General features: G+C 42.1%; 2 protein-coding genes across 2 annotated transcripts in view; both read left to right on the forward strand.

Moving 5' to 3' along the window:
• The first annotated feature begins 625 nt into the window (after positions 1-625).
• The window catches only part of LOC309522637 (retinol dehydrogenase 7-like), a 77227-nt gene continuing 54433 nt past the window's right edge, over positions 626-23419 (forward strand). Inside the window, exon 1 of the mRNA XM_082206075.1 lies at positions 626-757. Within this exon, the coding sequence (XP_082062201.1) occupies positions 683-757 (75 nt within the window). The 5' untranslated portion in view covers positions 626-682. The remainder of the gene's footprint in view (positions 758-23419) is intronic.
• Positions 3623-23419, forward strand: part of LOC309527479 (uncharacterized protein) — a 44347-nt gene continuing 24550 nt past the window's right edge. Inside the window, exons 1-5 of the mRNA XM_082214312.1 lie at positions 3623-3931; positions 4631-4952; positions 6589-6847; positions 9937-10094; positions 17179-17390. Coding sequence (XP_082070438.1) covers positions 4640-4952; positions 6589-6847; positions 9937-10094; positions 17179-17390 — 942 coding nt within the window. The 5' untranslated portion in view covers positions 3623-3931; positions 4631-4639. The remainder of the gene's footprint in view (positions 3932-4630; positions 4953-6588; positions 6848-9936; positions 10095-17178; positions 17391-23419) is intronic.

Raw genomic sequence — 23419 nt, forward strand, 5'->3', positions numbered from 1 at the left:
GCAATACTAAGATTAAACATAGCAATGAAAAATCAAAGACTGAACAATTATTTTTATGAGTTTCTTACCTGCTCTGTAGAACTTTCAACTGCTGGTGGTTGATGGGGTGTTGTTCCTGAACTTGGTGTCCTTTGTGTTATACAACCAATGCTTGGACTTTGTGTCAAGCTTCAGTTCGGACAAATTGGGGATCGGACCTTGAGCAAGTGCAATATGTGGTGCAGTGATGGTGAAATAAGGTATAAGCTGTTGGATGCCAATGCTGAGCTTGCACAATATTTGAGCTCAGTGTTGCTTATGTCTATAGAATTAAATAGGATCATACTGTTCCTCTATATTAAGCTGTTCAGTTAATAAGCAGCTAGCTAGAGCTATTGTTTATACTTCTTTTAGCCTGCCTCTGCTCCAAGCAGCTCATTGCATAATGCAAAATTTCTCCTTTCCCACAATAACACTGTGTGGGAGGCTAAATAGAGCAGTGGTAACATAAAAAGTCTTCTAGTGAACTTCTTGGTGGAGCAGGAATTAGAAATATCCTCCTCCAAGTCCTGCCAGGGGTGTTTGTGCCTTCCGTTCCGGAAGTCCGTTCAACTTCCAAAACGTTCGGAAAACAAAGTGTGGCTTCTGATTGGCTGCAGGAAGCTCCTGAAGCCAATCAGAAGCCAATCAGAAGCTGCACCAGATGTTTGAAAATCATTCCAGTTTTCGATTGTTCAGGAGCCGAAATGTACAATTTCCAAAGCGTTTGGCAACCAAGGTACGACTGTACTTTAATTGTATATTAGCACCTGTTGCTGTTTCTTTGCTTATTATGATAGTAGTTAATAAAGCTTGCTTCTACTGCCTAAAAGTTTGAGATCCAAAGAACTCGCTGCTGCCTCAGGATTACCAGGGCTGGGTGATTGTTGGGGAGGCATAACCATTGGGCATTACACAGTTGTCCAAATGAGGCAACAAGCTGTGGATGGAAAACAAGTCTAATTGCGTATTTTAGGATCCTAAGAGGCAGATTTGGTCATCAGTACCTTAAGGAGAAGTAATTTATTATTATTATTCTGAACTATTGTCTGATGCAACTGAAACTGCAATGCTTTACCACTCATTTACTTAGGAAAAAATACATTAAACTGTGGGACTTCAGACCAAATGGACACTCTCAATTTTACCCGTGGATGCTATCTGTCCAGATTTTAATTTGCTTCTGAACTAATTTTAAGATGTATTTTAACTAATTGATTGCCTGTTTTATGTTCTTATGTTCTTTGTATACCATCTTAGTTTCATGATGTTAGCTGCCCTTAGCCCAGCTCCGGCCAGGGAGGGTGGGACACAAATAAAAATTTATCTATCATCTATATCTTTCTATCTATATCTCTATCTATCTATCTATCTATCTATCTATCTATCATCTATCTATCTATCTATCTATCTATCTATCTATCTATCTATCTATCTATCTATCTATCATCTATCTATCTATCTATCTATATCTATCTATCTATCTATCTATCATCTATCTATCTATCTATCTATCTATCTATCTATCTATCTATCTATCTATCTATCATCATCATCATCATCATTATTATCTATCTATCTATCTATCTATCTATCTATCTATCTATCTATCTATCTATCTATCTCTATCTATCTATCTATCTATCTATCTATCTATCATCTATCTATCTATCTATCTATCTATATCTATCTATCTATCTATCTATCTATCATTATCTATCTATCTATCATCTATCTATCTATCTATCTATCTATCTATCATCTATCTATCTATCTAATCTATCTATCATCTATCTATCTAATCTATCTATCATCTATCTATCTATCTATCTATCTATCATTATCTATCTATCATCTATCTATCATCTATCTATCTATCTATCTATCTATCTATCTATCTATCATCTATCTATCTATCTATCTATCTATCTATCTATCTATCTATCATCTATCATCTATCTATCATCTATCATGCCATGTCAGGCAAGCTTTCCCCCTTTATCACTCCTTTCAGTTCTGAATGGTTTCAGCACTCCAAGTTATTGACATCCGCACTATGTAAACAATAAGCAAACTGACAAAAATTTAGCCATGTGGAAAGTTCTTTTCTTTGGCATCCAAAATAGTTCCAGATGTTCCTCATTTGATTTAGCTATCATAGGGAGCACTGGCGGAGGAAGAGGAGTGCGGGGGGAGTGCGCCGCCCCTGGCAGCGCAATCCTGGTGCGGTGCCATCGTGGCTGCCCCCCTGCCCCAGCTGGGCACCACGCCCCCAGGACCCCGTCTACTCTTTGCCCCCCGGTGCCGGAGCATGAAGCTCTGCAACTGATAGGAAGAGATGCCCAGAAGGCAATCTTTCCCCAGAAGATTAAATTTGTCTCCTGTGTTGTTACAGGTCTAATATTTCATTAGTTTATTTCTAATATGCAGGTTGCAAATCATTCTAACCGCTCTTTCTGCACACCAGCAGCAGAAAGGAAACCTATGGGACCACCTCTCCTGGTATGCCCTGCGGAGGACCTTAAGGTCCATAAATAGCAACACTCTAGAGGTCCCGGGCCCTAAGGAAGTCAGATTGGCCTCAACCAGGGCCAGGGCCTTTTCAACACTGGCCCCAGCCTGGTGGAACGCTGTGTCTCATGAGACCAGGGCCCTGCGGGATCTGATTTCTTTCCGCAGGGCCTGTAAGACAGGGTTGTTCTGCCTGGCGTTTGGCTTGGAATCAGCCTGACCCCTCCCCCTCTTTCCTTTTCCTTCTGTGATGGAACTCCTATTTGGGGACTTCCCTGGCTTTTTTCTGGCCTATGTAGGACCAGTCTGGATAGTTGGCCTTGGTGAAGATTTGATGTTTTCTCCCCCCAAACAGTTTTTGATCTGGGCTTCCACTGAAATGGGGCTGCATTTAAATTGTACTTGAATCCTGTTCAAGTTGTATTTTAATCAATTGTTTTTATACCTGATGTTAGCCGCCTTGAGCCTGGTCTTGGCCGGGGAGGGTGGAGTATAAATATATATATAAATCTTTAAAAGTAATTTGTGGAGTCTTTCTCTATATATGTACTAGAATTCAAGCACCAAAGCAAGCTGGCCGGGTCCAGTCTCACCCTTCCTACTCTAGGTGAAATGTAATTTTGCAAGCACTCTGCCCTGTTGGCAATCAAGCCTATATCAGGAGAAACTGGCCATTCTCCAGGCACCCGGCTTGATCTCCGGTTGACCTCCCTGTCTGCATTTCCAGGCAGGATACAGGCTAGGTCGCGATCGGCGATCCTCCTCAGCATGAGAAGAACACACCACTCTTTCCTGCCCCCCCCCCCCGTGGGCAGGGGAAAGAGATAGACAGAAACGTATTTATATGCCTTTATTTCTGTCTTTGCAGCGTTACAGAAAACATGACTGCTCTCTTCAAACTCCAGCAGCCAAGAGACAAACTCCTCCTGTACTTCCTGTACAGCTCATATTACACTCTGAGCTAATTCCGGTGCTTCACACTGTGAATAGACTGTCCCTCTGTTTCCCACGGAACAGTCCCAACATTGCCATTATGTTTTGCTTTCAAGCTACCAGCTCGCGGCTGCATTGCTTCTATATCATAACATGCCCATCTTTCTATCAGCAGGAGGGATGTGCTTCCATAAGAAAGATACGCTCAACCCCAGGCTTTCTTCCTACTCTAGACAAATGATTTATCTGCTCTATCCATACATTCCCTCACCAACAGATTTCACAATTAGTTTAAAGAAGGCAGTTAAGTTTCGCCAATCCTTGCCAGAAGGGAGGAGCTCCTGTTGCAGCCAGTGGAGTATGAAAAGCAGCAGCAGGCAGAAAAGGAGCAACTGTAAACCGGAGAAGGAAGCATTGCTTTACCTGCCGCACAACTGAAGCTGAGAGCCTTTCCTCTAACCAGCCGCAGGTCTGTCTCTTCCCTTTTCAAAATAAAGTAAAATAAAAATTGTCCAGCACCACCTTATAGACCAACTAAGTTTGTTTTGGTATAAGCTTTTGTGTATCTGAAGAAGTGTGCAGACATATGGAAGTTTATACCAGAACAAACCTAGTTGGTCTAGAAGGAGCTACTGAACAATTTTTTTATTTTTTATTTTGACTGTGTGAGACCCATACGGCTACCTACCTGAATCTTCCCTTTTCAGTTATACATGATAGTAACTTCCTGTCTCCACTAACATGTGCTTATGACAACTTTCTTTCAGGCTAATATTCAGTAGGTGACACTTTTCTCAAGCTTCAGGCTGTGGGAGGGGAAAAGCTTCACTTCCTGAATTTCTTCTTCCTGGGCACCCTTTAAAGGCTGAGAAACATTTCCAGAAAAAGTTCAGAACTTTAAAAGGTACATGCAAGTCATTAGGTTAACTTCTGATCAGTTTGCTAGACCTGTTATTATTTCAGCCTGCCTCTGCTCCAAGCAGCTCATTGCACCATGCAAAAATTCTCCTTTCCCTCAACAACACTGCAAAGGAGGCGAAATTCAGCAGTGGCAACATAAAAGGTCTCCGGCTGAGCTTTGTGGTGGAGTAGGGATTCGACTTTTGCGCCTCCAAGTCCTGCCAGGGGTGTGTATGCTTCCTAATGCTTGAATTCTTTTTCCCTGCAGGTTTCAGCCATGTGGGTCTACCTGGCTGCTCTGCTGGGGCTTTACTTCCTTCGCCGATGGTACAAGGAGAGACAGACGGTGGAGAACCTGATGGAGAAATATGTCTTCATCACGGGGTGTGACTCTGGCTTTGGAAACCTACTTGCCAGGCAGCTGGATGCCCGGGGTCTGTGGGTGCTGGCAACCTGTCTCACGCAGAAGGGGGCAGAGCAGCTGGGCAAGGCCACCTCAGAGCGCTTGAAAACCACCATTCTGGATGTGACCAGCACAGAGAGTGTGGCGGCAGCGACGGAGTGGGTGAAAGGGTGCATTGGGAACAAAGGTGAATCTCTACCTTCCTTGTGCTGCCTCTGTGCTATTGTTGGGACGGGGGATTAGAATTGCCTCTCTGTATTCATTTGTAGGCCACGTTCCCCCCATAATTGTGCCCAAAGTGGCTCACAATGTTCGAAAGGAAGAATAAGCATAACAATTCAGGAAATAGCTTAGAAATAATCATTATGAGCATTCAATAATAAATATCAGAGCCAGCTCCAGACATTTGGGTGCCTGGGAGCATGGGACACCCCCTCTGGGAATCCCAGGAATTGTTGTTTGTCAAGGAAGCTGAGTTGAAAAGGGAAACAACATTCCAGCGTGACAGATATTTTCTCTAGTCTTTGGGGTTCCCAAGCTAAGTCAAACTCTTGGTGTGGGGAAAGAGAATTGATTGTTTTAACTGCAAAGGGAAAAGAAGAAGAATGATATGAAAATAGAAGGTAAATTTAACAGAGATGGGCATAAGCATTTTTTTTGTTCTTTTGGTTACTTTTTAAATACAGAAATACCTCTAGTTACGTGCTTAATTTGTTCCAGACATCTGTTCTTAACCTGAAGCACCACTTTAGCTATTGGGGCCTCCCACTGCTGCCGCGCCGCTGCGCGATTTTTGTTCTAATCCTGAAGCAAAGTTTTTAACCCAAGGTACTATTTCTGGGTTAGTGGAGTCTGTAACCTGAACCCGAGGTACCACTGTACTGTATCATTTTTGGGGTTTTGCTGCGTGAGGAGTTTCTGAATGCAGCAAAACTCTGGGCAGCAGCAGCGTGGCAACCCCAGAATCCCAACCCACAGCACACAGCAGCCACTGTGCCACACTATAGACCCCCATGCTGCCCTATGCCCCCCCCACAAGGGCATACCCCCCCATGCTACTGCTGGGCAGGAAAGAAAGGGAGAGAAAAGCAAGCAAGCTTTTTCATTGTGATTGACAATGAATGGGGGGGGGGGCTTGTATGCAAATCAGCAGCCTGCCACCACTGTAGCTGCTGGGCAAATTAGCAAAGTCCTTTCCCGGATCTCATCCTTTGCAAGTCTTGCTTTCATCGCTGCCAAGCATACACAAATGTCTGCTCCGCTGTTACAAGGAAGGCATTGCTGGCTTGGCTGGAGAAACTGCCTCTCACTTCTTCTCTGCCCTCACCTCTGCCCACCCACAAGGAGGGTTCTCAGCAGCAGCTTGGCCAGGTGACCTGTGTGTCTTGGTGGGGTTTCCACTTGTCCCTTGTAATAGGGGATTGCCCCTTATTTCAAGGGAAAATGCATCATCATCATCATCCCTTTATTGTCAATCTACAACCTGTGTACAATGAAATTAACTGGGCTTCCCCTCCCACCCACACTCAATCTCATTGCACTCTGTGTGCTTGTCGCACAACACACCAACCCCGAAAGTCAGTTGTCCCTTATGTCTGCCTTGCTTTCTTTCCCACTCCTTCTCTTCTGCTGAGCTCAGCTCCTCCCTCCCATTTCTACCAGAGGTGCTGCCTCTCTCCTGCCTGTCCGCTTTCCATTTCTCTCTCTTTCTCTCCTCCTTTCCCTAACTCCCTCCCACCAGTTACACTAAATCCAGTGAGAGATGCAGCTAAATTCATGTAGGTTACGGTTGCTAATAGGAAAAATTACGTTCTTTCTCACAGGGCTTTGGGGCTTGGTGAACAACGCAGGCACAGCAATACCATCAGGTCCCAACGAATGGCTGACCAAAGATGACTTTGCAAAGGTGATCAATGTCAACCTTCTTGGTACGATTGATGTGACGCTACACATGGTGCCCCTGGTGAGGAGAGCCAGAGGGAGGGTAGTCAACATCTCCAGTACGAATGGACGCCTGGCAGTCTTTGGAGGTGGTTACTGCCCATCCAAGTTTGGTGTGGAAGCCTTCTCTGACACCCTGAGGTAAAAACAGCAGCTCTTTAATGTCTTCTTTTGCTTACTTTAGTGCAACATCTGCCACACTCCCTAACCATTTGCCAGGCTGGAAGTGGCTGATGCGAGTCCTCCTGGTTTAGTTGCCAAGTCTGGGGAAAGTGGGCTGCAGGGAAGAAAGAGCTGGGAAATATGGCAGCTGCCCAGGGCTTTGCCCAAAACTCGCACAACTTGAGATGAATGTATCCAGGAAGGATCTCAAAAGAGAAGATAGACAGGGACTGGAAGGTGTCTAAAGGATACTTGCAAAATCAGAACTCCTATTAGAATAAACAAGTTCCATTTTAAATACTAAATAAGATGGATAACAATGTGTAATAGAAAAAGAAGCATGAAATTAGGTTAAAGGTGTGTGAAAGAAAGTAATAGAAGTGTATAGAAATTGCAATTGAGTAGATTGGAAGTCTAACACAAAGGTGGGGTGAGGGGTGGTGGATGGTGATGGGAAAAGGAATTATCTGTGGGATTGAGTGTAGGTAGGTTTGAACATTTTTAAGGATTGTATGAAATGTATGTTTGTATGCTTGTATATTTGCAATATGTGTGTATTAATGCTGAATTATTTTAATAATAAAAACTTTTCCAAAAAAAAGTGTATCCAGGCACAGGTCATGCCCACATCTGGCCTTGAAGCAAACTTTTCAAATCACAAGCCCACAATTAATGCTGAATTAATAATAAAAACTTTTCAAAAAAAAAGAAAAAGAAAAAAGAAGGTATCCAGGCACAGGTCATGCCCACATTTGGCCTTGAACCAAACTTTTCAAATCACAAGCCCACAATTGGATGTGTGGCTCTCAGTCCAGGACCTTCTCATTAATGGTGAACATGCTAGGGATGTCCCCCTGTTTTCCTTAGAATAGTTTGGGCCCAACATGCTTTATAGAAATGTTGATTACCATGTTGAAAAGTGTGTGCTTTTTCCAACTATTTACATACCACTTAATTATCAAGATGTGGGACTGAGCAGTTATCTGCACATATGCACTGCCCAGGCTCTCGTAGCAGGGAGGTCACTGCTAACACTTCAGTTTGACTTCACCCGCAGAGGCACACTCAGTTGAATGGTTTCTTTAAATGTTCAGGTTCATCATTGTTCCACCCGATGTGTATGTCTTTAAGGGGCCAGATCAAGGGCCAGAGCAAAACAACGAGACCCAGCTTTACAGCTGTGAAACATAGCAGGTGCTGCTAAGTCGTGTTAATTAAGCTGTTTCAGCAATTGGGTATAGCCAGGGGTTGAGGAATGTTAGGCCACATTCTGGGTGTGTCCATGAGGCGCACCGTCTTCTAGGACATCTGAATTATGCTGATGTAATTAAGACAAAGAATATTGTTGATGGCCTCAACTTAAAACCATGTAAATTCTTTTTTCAATGTCTATCCTGTTGCAAGAATAAGATTAAGGTTGCACGCAAGGGTAGGTGCTCAGATAGGAATGTAACTGAGCCATTTGAGCGTGTACATTGTGATTTAGTTGGGCCACTCCCATCATCATTAGGAGGTTCTAAGTACTGGCTTACTCTCATAGACCAGTATAGTAGATATTGTTGGACTTATGCAATAGCTGAAAAGTCACAAGCATTCGAGAAATACAAAGTTTTTTTTGCAACTGGGTAAAAACACACTTTAACAAACCTATTAAGAACCTGTTTTCTGACCGGGGCGGGGAATTTGTTTCTGAGGATTTTGAGAATTTCCTGGAAGCGCAGGGGACTACTCATTAGCTATCTTGCCCCCGAAGTCCCTGGCAAAATGGACTTGTTGAAGTTGTGCAGCGTGACCTGCAGGCAGGTGTTAAAACTTATCTGCACAATGCTAATCTGCCCAAAGTCTTTTGGGATGAAGTGCTCAATGCCTTTTGTTATGTTAGAAATCTCAGTTATCATTCTGGTTTAGATGTCAGCCCCTATGAGACGTTGTTTAAAAAAACGCCCTAATCTGAAATACCTATGCATTTGGGGTTCAGATGTAATAATGCATTATCCCGCTAAGCAAAAATTGGGAGAGTGTAGTGTTCAGGGAAAATTAATGGGCTACCAGCAGGGGGCGTACAGAATTTACGTACCAGCAACTGGCAAATTTCATATTAACAGAAGCATGATACAAACTGTAAATTGGAACGGAGTTGCTGTTTTCCAAGATACTAATGGTATAGATAATACTGAGGAAGAAGAAGAGGAAGAAGCAGGGAATGATAGTGATTCTGAATTAATGGAAGAAGATGAAAAGCCTGTTGAATCTGATCATTTGTTTGATGATTTAAAGTTACAGGCACCCAAGGGGAGGTTAGATACTCTTGAGTTTTCTGATCGTGAGCCTAGCCAACAGGCATCTCTTCAGTCTGACAATGATGATTTACTACCTGAAACTAGTAGTTTCCTTGGTCCCATTAAGTCTGAGGAGTCTGACTCTCCTTCCGGACTAAGACGTTCAGATAGAAAGAGAAGCCACAACGTTTTGTAGATGAACATTTTAATACTGTGTATGCCAATAAGGCAGTTTTTGAGCCAAAAAGCTACAATGACGTTCAATATTTAGCTAAGCACCAAGCTGCAAATTGGTATGAAGCTATGAACTCTGAAATAGCTTCTTTAAAAGAGCATAACACTTGGTCTCTTGTACCACAAACCCCAGATATGAGACTTATTGATTCAAAATGGGTTTATAGAGTTAAAATGAATGACAAAAATGAAATTGTAAGGTACAAGGCTAGATTAGTTGCTAGGGGTTTCCAACAAATTCCAGGCGAAGATTATGATTTGTGTTATTCAAGTGTAAAAAATGAAACAGTCAAGCTTTTCTTAAAAGATGCATCACAACGTGGACATTCTGTTTATCATTTAGATATAAAAACTGCATATTTGTTTGCAGATTTAAAAGAACAAATTTTTATGTGTGTTCCTGAAGGCATAGACGCCGCTGAAGGTCCTCAATTTTGGATTTCTTTTTTTTAAAAGAAAGATGTACCTATCCATGGACCCAAGTTCCTGACCTGCATTCCTGACCTATGACTCAGTAGGCAATGATGTTTCTTCTTGTATTCCTCTGCATTTCAGGCAAGAGCTCCATCCTTTTGGAATCCACGTCAGCATTATTGAACCTGGTGGTTTCCAAACAACCATTTTCACACAAGCAGTAGAGAATTTAAAGAAAGTATGGAACCGAGTGCCGTCTGACATAAAAGAAGTCTATGGGAAACAGTACTTGGAGAACTGTGAGTAGATGTGGAGGGAATTTCAGCATGGTTTGCATTTTCCTGCAAACATACCCAATTCACACTTCATGAAGCAATATATTAACCAATACATAGCTCTGCTTAGGAATTCAAACTCCTCTAAATTTAGCAACAAGTTCTCCAGACCAACTATGTGTACAAAGACAACTATGAACAACTATGTGTACAGAACAACTATGTGTACATAATATACCAAAATGCACTAAGCAAATTGATCACAATAAAAAAAATTCACTATGCAAGTTAATAATGTTTGCCAAAATGTGTATAAGTGGTACCTCAGTTTAAGTACAGTCCGGTTTAAGAATGATTTGGTTTACAAATTCCACAAAACTGGAAATAGTGTCTTGGTTTGAGAACTTTACCTCGGTCTAAGAATGGAATCCGAATGGTGGAAGGGCACCGGCGGTGGGAAGCCTCATTAGGGAAAGCATGCCTCGGTTTAAGAACGGTTTGGGTTTAAGAACAGGCTTCTGGAACGGATTAAGTTTTTAAACCGAGGTACCACTGTATTGCGAAAACTGAAATGCTGATGACTTTCAAAAATCATAAACTGAAATGAGGAGAACCAAACTCAAAGATTTTGGAGATATTGAAACTGAGAGAAACCAAAATGGACAGGTTCATCCATTGTAGATTTAAATCTTTTGAGAATGTGTTCTGTTTTGAAGCCTCCAAAATAGTTCCAGATGCGACTTCCGGGGGCAGCGCGAACGACAATGGCAGTCTCCTTCCCGCTGTGAAGGGGAAGCTCTGCAAAAACGGGTCGTCCGCTACGGCGAAGCGGAGACCCACACTGGAAAACCACAGGCAGAGTTAGCCTGTGGCCGTGGGACTTGGTGGGCACCATCAGCGCCCCCCCAAAACATTGAAGGAACCCCGTAAGGGGATCCGGAGCGTGAAGGGGCTGGCGCGGTGCTGTGAGTCAATCGCTCTTTTTGTGGAGTGAAGCCGCGAAGCTGCTGTCGGTGAGCGCTGACCCTTTTCCTGGAACGATTCGGCTAAAGAACGCAACAACCCGTGAGTAAGGGGAAAGATTGATTTGGAGACTAACTTTAAAGATTTCGGCCAAAACGGGAGACACAACCAGGAAGTCCGTCTCCCGGTACTGTTTAAAAGATTCAAAGCAAAGATTTTAAACTTTCTAACGCCTTTGAAGTCGCGCTTTAAAAGGAATTAATTCGAGTATCAATTAAACTGGACTTGGTTTTGGCATTATTTGAGTTTATCTTCTTATTTTTGGACGTTATCATACCTCTTTCTTGGTGGATTTACAAATCTTTCAAGAAACCCAGGCAGTTGGGCTGCCAGACTGTCAAACTGTCAGTTTGTGGATTTGGCTACTTGGATTGCTGCATTGGACTGTTATTTGTTCTGCTGAACTGATATACTGTTTCATGGAACCTGGCACTTTTTGAGACATTGTAAGTAACCTAAAGAGTAACTCTGCTAAGCTTTAAAGCTCTGAAGGACTTTTGGGACTTAGAAGCTGTTGGACACTGTTATAAAAGCTTAAGGGATTTTGGAGAGTGTAAGAAACTTTACATGTTTTACACCCTAAGATTTATCTAAACTCCCTCTAGAGGAATTGTGGATTATAACTGCTGGGGAACTGTTATTCTTTTTTTATTTATCTCCTGGCTTGTGGATTCCCATGGGAATAGTTCACTGACTGACCTTGACACGTAGACAGAACTGGGATGAGTGGAACTGGGAGAACAAGATCAGCTAAAACTAAGACACAACAAACTACTGTAATTTCACATCTGCGCAGATCATCGGTTCCTATTGTATTGGCACAAGAGGAAGAATCAGAGCAGGCCAGGCCAGAAGGAATGGCTGCAGGAGGGGACTCCCCTTCAGTACTTGATAAAATTTTTGAAAAATTGGAAAGCCTGAGCAGGCAAGTATCTGAACAATCATCTAAAATTGATCAAAATACAGCTAGTGTTGACAATTTGACTAAACAAGTGGCTTTAAATGCACAATCAATTGGGAAGCTGTTTGAAGCTACTACAGAATATCACAAAATAGCTGAGGAGGCTAAACAGAAAGCAGAGGCTGTACAAGAGGAAGTCAAACCTATGCGCAAGCAGATTGGTGAACAGCAGGCCTATCTGTCTATGATTGAATTACGAAGTAAGGAGAACAATTTGAGATTTAGGTCAGTCCCTGAGCTTGAAAAAGGAGATTTAATTGACTATTTGACAAAAGAATTTACAAAATTTTGGCCTTTGGAAGAAGACAAAGATTTCAGAATTCTAAGTGCATTCAGATTGGGAAAAGTCTTGAAAAAGGGCAAGCCTAGAGACTGTTTGATCTCTTTGAGAACGAAGGAGGAAAGAGATAAGATACTGAGTGCACACTTTTTAAAATCACTCGAAATTCAAGATTTGAGAGTGGAAATCTATAAAGACATCCCGAAACATTTATTGGAGCTCAGATCTTGTTACGCAGATCTTGTCAAACTGTTCAGAAGTAATTCAATTGCCTTCAGGTGGGAATTTCCCCAGGGATTATCCTTTAACTTTAGAGGGAAGAAAGTGAAAATTAAAACAGCTGAAGATAAGGAAAATTTTTTGAGTGATCACGGAGAAGACCTTCAGAAAGGGACTGTGGAACCGGGAGCCTTGGGTTCTGGACTACCAGGATTGTTACCTGCATCCTTGGGGCCCGAAGACCAGGAGAAAGAGACACCACTACAAAAGGGAGAATAGAAACATTCAGGATGTCTCTGCAGCTTTTAAGTTGGAATATTAACGGCTTTAATTCCCCGGAAAAAAGGAAGAGGATTTTTCATTTATTAAAAAAGGAACAGTTAGATATCATCTGTTTGCAGGAAACACATGTGACCAGGCTCCACAGAAAAGTGTTAATCAACAAGAGACTAGGCCAAGAATTTATTTCATCGGATCGAGTGAAGAAAAGAGGAGTTGTGATATACGCAAAGGAGAGCCTGTCACCAAAATTCCTTTTTAAGGACGAGCAAGGAAGAATTTTGGCAATTGAAGTGCAAATACAAGGGGAGAAATTTTTAATTTTGGGAATCTATGCACCGAATGAGGGGAAATCGGAATTTTACAAGAAGCTGCATGAGACAATGCTGGACCATATGGACTATAACAACATCATTATGATGGGTGATATGAATGGGGTGGTATCTACGAACATGGACAAAGCGCAAAACCAAAGTATGACAAAAGAGGGCAGACTACCAAAACCTTTTTTTGAACTGACAATATGGACTTGGTTGACATCTGGAGGACAAAGAACCCCCTGGGAAGAGAGGGGACATTCTTCTCTGAAGCCAAAATGACATGGACAAGAATCGACCAAATTTGGATAACTAGAGGACTGGCACCCAAGACTAGAAAGGTGGAAATCTGCCCAAAAACTTGCTCCGACCATAACGCAGTAAAGATGGAAATGAGACTTACTACAACCGGCTCCTTTAGATGGAAGATGAATGACACCTTATTTATAGACCAGGAGATTGTTAAAAAGGCCCCAAAGACTCTGAGTGATTATTTTGAAATAAATTTGAAAACTACAGTGGAAAAAAGAGTAATCTGGGATGCAAGTAAGGCGGTTATGAGGGGGTTTCTGATACAACAAAATACAATAAAGAAAAGAGCCCAGAATGAGAAAAAAGATAAGATTTTGGACAAAATAAAAGAAGGTGAGAAAAAATTAAGACTGAAACCAAAGTCACAGGAGATTCTGAGAGAAATTAAACTTCATCAAGCACAATATTCAAAACTGATAAATCAGGAAGTAGAATGGAAAATTAAACAAATGAAACAAAGGACTTTTGAATCTGCAAACAAATGTGGAAAACTGCTAGCTTGGCAGTTGAAAAAGAGACAAAAATTGAACACGGTTACCAACTTAGAAGCTGAAGGGAGAAACATTCAGAACCCTGTGGAGATTAGAAAATGCTTCCAGAGATATTTTAAACAACTTTATACCCAAGGGCCGCAAAAAGAGACTGAGATAGACCAATTTTTAAGAAACAATGGATTACCAAAACTCTCTCAAGAAAATAAGACAATGTTGAACTATAAAATAACAGAACAAGAGATTGAAGGTGCCATTCAGAATATGCAACTAGGCAAATCTCCATGGCCGGATGGGCTTACCTCTAAGTATTATAAGTCTTTGAAAGACCATCTGATTCAACCATTAAAAGAGGTTTGCAATGAGATTATGGGGGGGGGGGGAGAAGGCACCGGAGTCGTGGAAAGAAGCTTTCATCACATTGATACCTAAATCTGAAACTGAAAAGACACAACTTAAGGACTACCGTCCCATTTCCCTGTTAAATGTGGATTACAAAATTTTTGCAGATATTTTGGCAAATAGACTAAAAAGAGTGTTAAATGAAGTGATTCACAAGGACCAGGCAGGCTTTCTTCCAGGTAGACATTTGTCTGACAATACAAGGAACATTATTGATATATTGGAACTTTTGCAAATGAACACCAACACAAAAGCAGTATTGATTTTTATTGATGCGGAGAAGGCCTTTGACAACATTTCATGGAAATTTATGAAGGAGAATATTAAAGGGATGGGAATGGGACGGGGGGTTGAAAACGGTATAGAAGCAATTTATTCAGAACAAAAGGCCAAATTGATAGTTAATAATGTGGTGACAGAAGAGTTTAAGATTGAGAAAGGAACACGACAGGGTTGCCTTATCTCCCCACTGCTATTTATTTCAGTCCTGGAGGTGCTCTTGAACATGATCAGAGGGGACCGGTTGGTTGAAGGAATCCAGGTCAGAGCTAAACAGTATAAACTTAAAGCTTTTGCAGATGACTTGGTTTTGACATTACAGGAGCCAGAATCTAGTACGAAAAGGGTGTTAGAACTGATTCAATAATTTGGTCGGGTGGCGGGATTTAAATTAAATAAGCAGAAAACTAAGGTTTTGGAAAAAAAAACTTGACAACTTCAGAAAGGGAAAGGTTTCAGAAGGAGACAGACCTAAATGTGGTGAAAAAGGTGAAATATCTAGGGGTTAATATGACAGCTAAAAATCTAAATTTATTCGAAGATAATTATGAAAAATGCTGGTCAGAAATTAAAAAGGACCTAGAAATTTGGTCAAAATTGAAGCTTTCCTTGTTGGGCCGAATTGCTGCTATAAAGATGAATGTATTGCCAAAAATGTTGTTTTTGTTTCAGACCTTACATTGTGGACAAGATGGAGTGTTTCAAGAGGTGGCAGAGAGATATCTCCAGGTTTGTCTGGCAGGGCAAAAAGCCCAGAATAAAATTTAAAATATTAACTGATGCTAAAGAAAGAGGGGGGTTTGCCCTGCCAGACATGAAATTGTACTACGAATCAGCAGCTCTCTGCTGGTTGAAGGATTGGCTACTTCTGGAGAACACTGACGTTTTGGATTTGGAAGGGTTTAACAATGTATTTGGATGGCATGCATACTTGTGGTACGACAAGGTTAAAGCTCATAAAGCTTTCAAGAACCATATTGTCAGGAAGGCAGTGTTCAATGTCTGGACAAGATATAAAGATTTATTAGAAAGTAAGACCCCAAGGTGGTTGTCACCAATGGAAGCTAAGGCTCAGAAAAGACTCAATATGGAGGCCAACTGGCCCAAGTATTGGGAAATAGTAGAAAAAGATGGAAATACATGGAGATCGCAGAGTTTTGAGAAATTAAAGGATAAAGTGCGAGATTGGTTACATTATGCTCAGATCAGAGAGGCAAATATGAACAAAAAAACAGGCTTCCAGGTGGAAAAATCGAAACTAGAAACAGAACTGTTAGAACCAAAAACTAAGGTACTTTCAAAAATGTATAACTTGCTGTTAAAATGAAACACTCAGGATGAAACGGTTAAATCAGCTATGATAAAATGGGCGCAAGACATTGGCTACAATATTATGTTTGCTGACTGGGAACGGTTATGGACCACCGGTGTGCAATTCACGGCATGTAATGCCTTGAAAGAAAATATTATGAAAATGATATGTAGGTGGTACATGACCCCAGTCAAGCTTGCAAAAATATACCATTTGCCAGACAATAAGTGTTGGAAATGTAAAGAAACTGAAGGAACATTCTTTCACCTTTGGTGGACGTGCCCAAGGGTTAAGGCTTTCTGGGAAATGATCTATAATGAGTTAAAAAAGGTATTTAAATATACCTTCCTTAAGAAACCAGAGGCCTTCCTTTTGGGGATTGTCGACCAAATGGTGTCAAAGAAGGACCGAACCTTTTTTATGTATGCGACAACAGCAGCAAGAATACTTATCGCAAAGTATTGGAAGACTCAAGATTTGCCCACTCTGGAAGAATGGCAGATGCAACTGATAGACTACATGGAGATGGCAGAAATGACTGGCAGAATCCGAGACCTGGGAGAAGAGATAGTGGAAGAGGACTGGAAGAAATTTAAGATCTACTTGCAAAAGTATTGTAAATTGTATGAATGTTAGAATGATGCAGGATATAAAGGTAACGTGGCGTTAGTGACAAACTTGAAAGGAGTATGTAAAAATTGGTTTATAAGAACAAAGGTGAAACTCGAACAATATTATGTTAAGCTTAAATAACTGATAAGAAATGGGAAAAATTGGAGAAGTAATAGTTGAATTGTATAACATAAAATAAGATTTGAAAGAAGGTGAAGTATTGCTGAATATGATTTTATAAACAGGAACACAGAAAAGGGAGATGTGAGGGAGTCATGAAAGAGGGTTATGGAAACAGTACTTAAGAAATTGAATTATTTCCTTTCTTATGTTTTTTTGTTTGTTATTTCTGTATATTTTGTATGTTTTTCTTGCCTTTTGGTGTTTTTCTTTTTCTGGATTGTGAATGGGAAGTTTGTTGGTTGTTTAAATTGTTTAAAACTCTTAATAAATATTTTATTAAAAAACCCCAAAATAGTTCCAGATGCATCTGCTTTGATTTAGTTCTTCTGGGGAGAGGTATCTAGAAGCTAACCAGTCCATTCAGCTCCCAAAAGATTTAGGTTACCTCCTACATTAACAGCACTAACTTCTGTTTTGCTTCATATTTCTCACACACAGATTGCAAAATAAGCGAATATTTCCGAAAGGCTGGCAGCAACAACCTTCACCTGGTCACCGACTGCATAGAACATGCCCTGACATCCTGCTCCCCTCGCACTCGCTATTCTGCAGGATGGGATGCAAAGCTCCTTTACATTCCTCTCTCTTACTTTCCAACGTCCATCATTGACTTCGTGGTGAGCTGCTTTCTGCCCAAACCTGCTCAAGCTGTATAGACTGCTTTGAAGAAAAACCTTTATAGTTGTCCAAATGAGGCAACAATCTGTGGATGGAATACAAGTCTAATTGCATCTTTTAGGATCCCAATGAGAGGCAGATTGGGTCATCAGTACCTTAAGGAGAAGTTATTCATTATTATTATTCTGAACTATTGTCTGATGCAGCTGAAACTGCAATGCTTTACCACTCATTTACCTAGGAAAAAAATACATTAAACTGTGGGACTTCAGACTAAATTGTTGTTTTTTAGTCGTTTAGTCGTGTCTGACTCTTCGTGACCCCATAGACCAGAGCATGCCAGGCACTCCTGTCTTCCACTGCCTCCCGCAATTTGGTCAATCTCATGCTGGTAGCTTCGACAACACTGTCCAACCATCTCGTCCTCTGTCATCTCCTTCTCCTTGTGCCCTCCATCTTTCCCAACATCAGGGACTTTTCCAGGGAGTCTTCTCTTCTCATGAGGTGGCCAAAGTATTGGAGTCTGAGCTTCACGATCTGTCCTTCCAGTGAGCACTCAGGGCTGATTTCCTTAAGAATGGATAGGTTTGATCTTCTTGCAGTCCACGGGACTCTCAAGAGTCTCCTCCAGCACCATAATTCAAAAGCATCAATTCTTCGGCGATCAGCCTAAATGGACACTCTCAATTTTACCCGTGGACTGCCATCTGTCCAGATTTTAATTTGCTCTGAACTCATTTTAAGATGTATTTTAACTAACTGATTGCCTGTTTTTATGTTCTTATGTTCTTTGTATACTGTCTTAGTTTCATGATGTTAGCTGCCCTGAGCCCAGCTCTGGCCGGGGAGGGCGGTGTACAAATAAAAAATTATTTATTTATTTATTTATTTATTTATTTATTTATTTATTGCCATGTAAGGCAAGCTTTTGCCCTGCTGTAGAGTCACACGGCCTAGAAGGGGTTATAAATGGTGCAACAAGAAAAAAATATAGAATCATAGAATTGTAGAGTTGGCTGGAACCCCAGGGGCCATCTAGTCCATTCCCCTGCAATGCAGGAATCTCAGCTCAAGCATCCATGACAGATGTCCATCCAACCTCTGCTTAACAATCTCCAAGGAAGGAGAGTCCATAACCTCCCAAGGGAGACTGTTTCACTGTGAACTTGGGGGTGGGTGCCAAAATCGCGCAAATCTGAGCTATATACACTTTCCAAGTAAAGTTGGGAAGACAACTCAAGAAACCTCCATCTCAAAAACATGAATCATCACAGAATGTTTACAGTTCCAGCTTGTCAATACCGTACGCCAGGTGTGGTATGACCAAGACAGAACAGAGCAGTAATATTACTTCCCTTTATTGGGACACTAGACTTCTGTTGACGCAGCCTAAAATGGCACCCCCCCTTTTTTTTGCTGCTGCTGGAGAAACACGCTAAGAAGAATGCCTCCACTCATTTTCCGCTGACTGATAAGAGAGGACCCACCTTGGTGGAGTCAAGCTGTCAAACCCAGGTCCTAGCTACGTTCTTGGGCCGCATCTCCAGGGGCCGTCGCTGGTGCTCCCTTTGACTTGCTGGAGTCGAGCTGCTGGGGGCAGGGGGGCTCAGGGTGTTTTCCCCAAGGGAATAAAGTTTGCAAGGGAAGTGGCCGAGGCGCCCGAAGTTCCCCTCCTGCTGCGGCTCCAAGCGCCCCAGGAGCGTGCTCGCTGGAGGAACCGGAGCAGGGTAACTGCTTTCCGTGAGGAGAAGTGCTTCTTTCTGACCCAACGTGTGGCGGTGCCAAACTGAGCCTTGGAGGGCGGGGTGAGAGGAGCTGGATCAAAAGGGAGAGAGAAGCGGAATGAGGCTTGTTGCTCTAGGAAGGCGAACTAAGCAGATCAAGGGGTTCCTCTGGCAAAGCGGGCACTTGCTCCGAAAGTGGTGGTGGTGGTGAGACGATCATTGTCTTCCAACTCCCGGCTCCTCCTTCATCAAAGAGCAGAAGGACCACCAAGTTAAAAAAAGAGAGAGAGTCCCAGTGTTGGAAGGATTTTTAAGGTACCTGTGACCCCCTCAAATTGTGTCCAAGAATTGACAGACGCAACAGTGGAGAAAAAGATATTTATTGCTGAGCAATAATTGACCCAGTGGAATTATTTCCAAAGACTGGGCAACCCAGCTCTTGCACCCTGAGGCTTTATACCTGAGTACAATCATCATAGATCATGACATAATCGAATACAATTGCATATGGCAGCAAGAATAAAACCAATGAGCTCATTCAAGCCTTGCCCCCTGATCATGTAAAGAGTTCCCTCCCAACTTCTGCTTTCTTCAGTCTGTACATCAGTCTGACCTTTCCCCTGATTTATGGTAAGAAGGAGAAAGGAAACCTAAGGAGAAAGGATCTTTATTCGGCCGTTACGCTGTTGATAGCTCTCCTAAGCAACATCTGCTATAACGGGGACATTTGTGGTTAGCATTTTTCTGTTTTTAGCTGCTAAGGACCCTGCCTGGACAGGAGGAAAGTGCTAGCACATCAGATTTATTGCTTCCCCCTTATGCTAGTGAGACATTGAGGGCATAAGAAGAACAAGGGAAGAGAACTGGGGCAGAGGTCATTTTGGATTTTTCAAATCTAAGCAATTTGCTTTAAGCTCTGCAAAAGCCTTCATGATTCAAGCATGGATTATATTAAAATCATCATAAAGATATATGGTTATACAGTGGTACCTCGCAAGACGAATGCCTCGCAAGACGAAAGAGTTTTCCGTTTTTTGAGTCGTTCTGCAAGACGAATTTCCCTATGGGCTTGCTTCGCAAGACGAAATGTCTTGCGAGTTCTTGCGAGTTTGTTTCCTTTTTCTTAAAGCCGCTAAGCCGTTAATAGCCGCTAAGCCGCTAAGCCGTTAATAGCCGCTAAGCTGCTAAGCCGCTAAGCTGCTAATAGCCGCTAAGCCGCTAATAGCCGTGCTTCGCAAAACAAAAAAACCCGCAAGACGAAGAGACTCGCGGAATGGATTAATTTCGTCTTGCGAGGCACCACTGTATATGGATGTATGGATAACTGATTATATGGAAAGCATAAGGGTAAAATTCACCCAGGTGATCCTGCTTCACCAGGAGGGTCCCTTCTTGAGGCGGGGGAGTAAAAAACGCGGGTCGAAGTGCTCCCAAGGTGTGCAAAATTTCCCACCTTTGCCCCCTGTGCTTTGGCTGCGGTCTCCTGGTTTTTTTTTGCCCAGCTCACAATAGGACTCCTTTACACCAACCTTGCCTGTCAAGTGTCACGTCGTTTGCACCCGTGTCTCTTCCATTTGCACCCCTTACCCTTGTACCTGTATCTAACCCAACCAAGTGGCAGCCACCTGTAGGCGGGCTTCTTCCTTTCTCTTTGGTTGGAGGAACCTGGTTGCAACTATCTCGCTTTTTTGTCTTTGGCTGCCTGGCTTCTCGGACCGCTTTCTGTATGTATATATATATATATATATGCAGGTTTTGGTGTCTTCGGGTGTCTTCCCGTGTAAGAGTCGGGGTGTCTGGGCGACGTTTCGACGAGGTCTCACTCGTCATCTTCAGGCTGGTGCTTTCGGCTTCTTGTTACTGGAACAGAGCAGAATCTGGTGTTTGAGTTCCTATAAATACTGTTGAGGGGTGTGGTGTATAGCCTCCAACGTTCTGGGCAGAGAGGAAGTTCCTAGATTAGTGTGCCTTTTCTTCTTTTGTTTCTTAATTACTTGAGGGATATCTTGAGTGATTTCATGAGTGATATTCTGAATACCACTGGGTGGGTCATTAAGTGTAGATTAGTTGCTAAAGCTTTCGTGTCTTGACCTCTTGAGCTTGTGAAGAGTTTTTCTGAGAAGATGGCTGTGCTGCATTTAGTTGTGCTCTGGCTTGGCTTCGTGTATAGGGGCGAGCTGTGGTTTTGTGCCTTGTGCCAGCCAGATCTGTGTAGGGATTGCAGGGGGGTGCAGCATCCGGACGTACTTCATCCACAATGGACAAAGATACAAACAGATAGAAGGAGCACCTATGGGATCACCCCTCTCACCGGTCATCGCAAATTTGTACATGGAACACTTTGAAACCAATGCTTTAGACAAGTCAGAACACAAACCCAAACTTTGGCTCAGATATGTTGACGACACCTTTGTAATTTGGCCACACGGGAAAGAAAAACTAGATAGCTTCCTCACACATCTCAACAGCCTACACCCCAAAATACAATTCACTATGGAAATAGAAGACAACAACCAACTCCCCTTTCTTGACGTCCTAATCTACAAAAAACCTGATGGCTCCCTAGGACACACTATCTACCAGAAAAAAACACACACCAACCACTACTTACATGCACAATCACACCACCACCCTGCACAAATAAACTCCGTAGCCAAGACTCTCATCTCCAGAACCAAACGCCTGGCTGACAAAGACCACTTGACAACTGAGTTACAGAATCTCTCAAATGTGTTAATCGCCAATGGATACCAGAAAAACAGGGTTACGAAGCTAATCCAAAAAGAAACACCCCCCAAAAACCAAGACACAGAAGAAAACAATGGCATGGCCCTCCTTCCTTATATCAAGGGCACTACAGACAAAATCAGCAAAATCCTCCATAAACACAATATCAAAACAGCCTTCTGCACCAACCAAAAAATAGCCAATATCCTCAGAAACCCAAAAGACAAAATCCAGCTGGAAAACCAAGGGGTCTATGAAATACCCTGCAAAGTCTGCCCAGCCACGTACATTGGACAAACAAACAGACGAATAAATGCACGTATCGCAGAACACAAGAATGCCGTCAAAAAAGAAGAAAAAACTTCCTCTCTTTTCCAACACATGAAAGAAACAGGACACGAAATTAATTTTGCAGATTCCAAATTGCTCTTTAACATGGAACATCACCACAAGAGAATAATCATGGAAGCCATCGAGATAGAGAAACACCCTCACAACATGAACAAGCGTGACGACACGTCCCGCCTGCCAGACATCTGGAAATTAGCCCTCCCCACAAAAACCGACACCAGAACCAGAGGCACACAGAACGCCGTCACCAATCAACCACACCAGACCCAAACCCAGACCCTCTCCACAGACATATTACAGACTCCATCCAGTAGCCAAACTATAGTGGCACCTCCGGATGCTGCACCCCCCTGCAATCCCTACACAGATCTGGCTGGCACAAGGCACAAAACCACAGCTCGCCCCTATACACGAAGTCAAGCCAGAGCACAACTAAATGCAGCACAGCCATCTTCTCAGAAAAACTCTTCACAAGCTCAAGAGGTCAAGACACAAAAGCTTTAGCAACTAATCTACACTTAATGACCCACCCAGTGGTATTCAGAATATCACTCATGAAATCACTCAAGATATCCCTCAAGTAATTAAGGAACAAAAGAAGAAGAGGCACACTAATCTAGGAACTTCCTCTCTGCCCAGAACGTTGGAGGCTATACACCACACCCCTCAACAGTATTTATAGGAACTCAAACACCAGATTCTGCTCTGTTCCAGTAACAAGAAGCCGAAAGCACCAGCCTGAAGATGACGAGTGAGACCTCGTCGAAACGTCGCACAGACACCCCGACTCTTACACGGGAAGACACCCGAAGACACCAAAACCTGCATATATATATATATATATATATTAGCATTTTCTATAATGAAACAACAACAAAAATAAACAACCACACACACACAAAAAGAACAAATATAACAAACATACAAAAATATAAAACTTAAAAACAATTAAAAACACATAAAGTTTCAATTGCCTATTTCTTTTAACTTATTTCTCAGACCTCCTCACACCTTCCCTTCTTGTATTCCAATTCAAATTATTAGCTCAGCAAATCCTTATTACTTATTTCTCAACTTTAACTTAATAATTTAATTTAACATGTTATTGTTTTACTTTTTCTCTTTCATCCATTTCCTCAATTTATTTTTGCTAACCTTATTTTCATTTAATTTAGTTCATTTTAAAAAACCAATATTACCTTGTCCAAACTTAAACATCAATACTTATACAGTGGTGCCTCGCAAGACGAAATTAATTC

The sequence above is a fragment of the Podarcis vaucheri genome (assembly GCF_965113315.1).
Source record: "Podarcis vaucheri genome assembly, chromosome: 2".
Classification (NCBI taxonomy): domain Eukaryota; kingdom Metazoa; phylum Chordata; class Lepidosauria; order Squamata; family Lacertidae; genus Podarcis; species Podarcis vaucheri.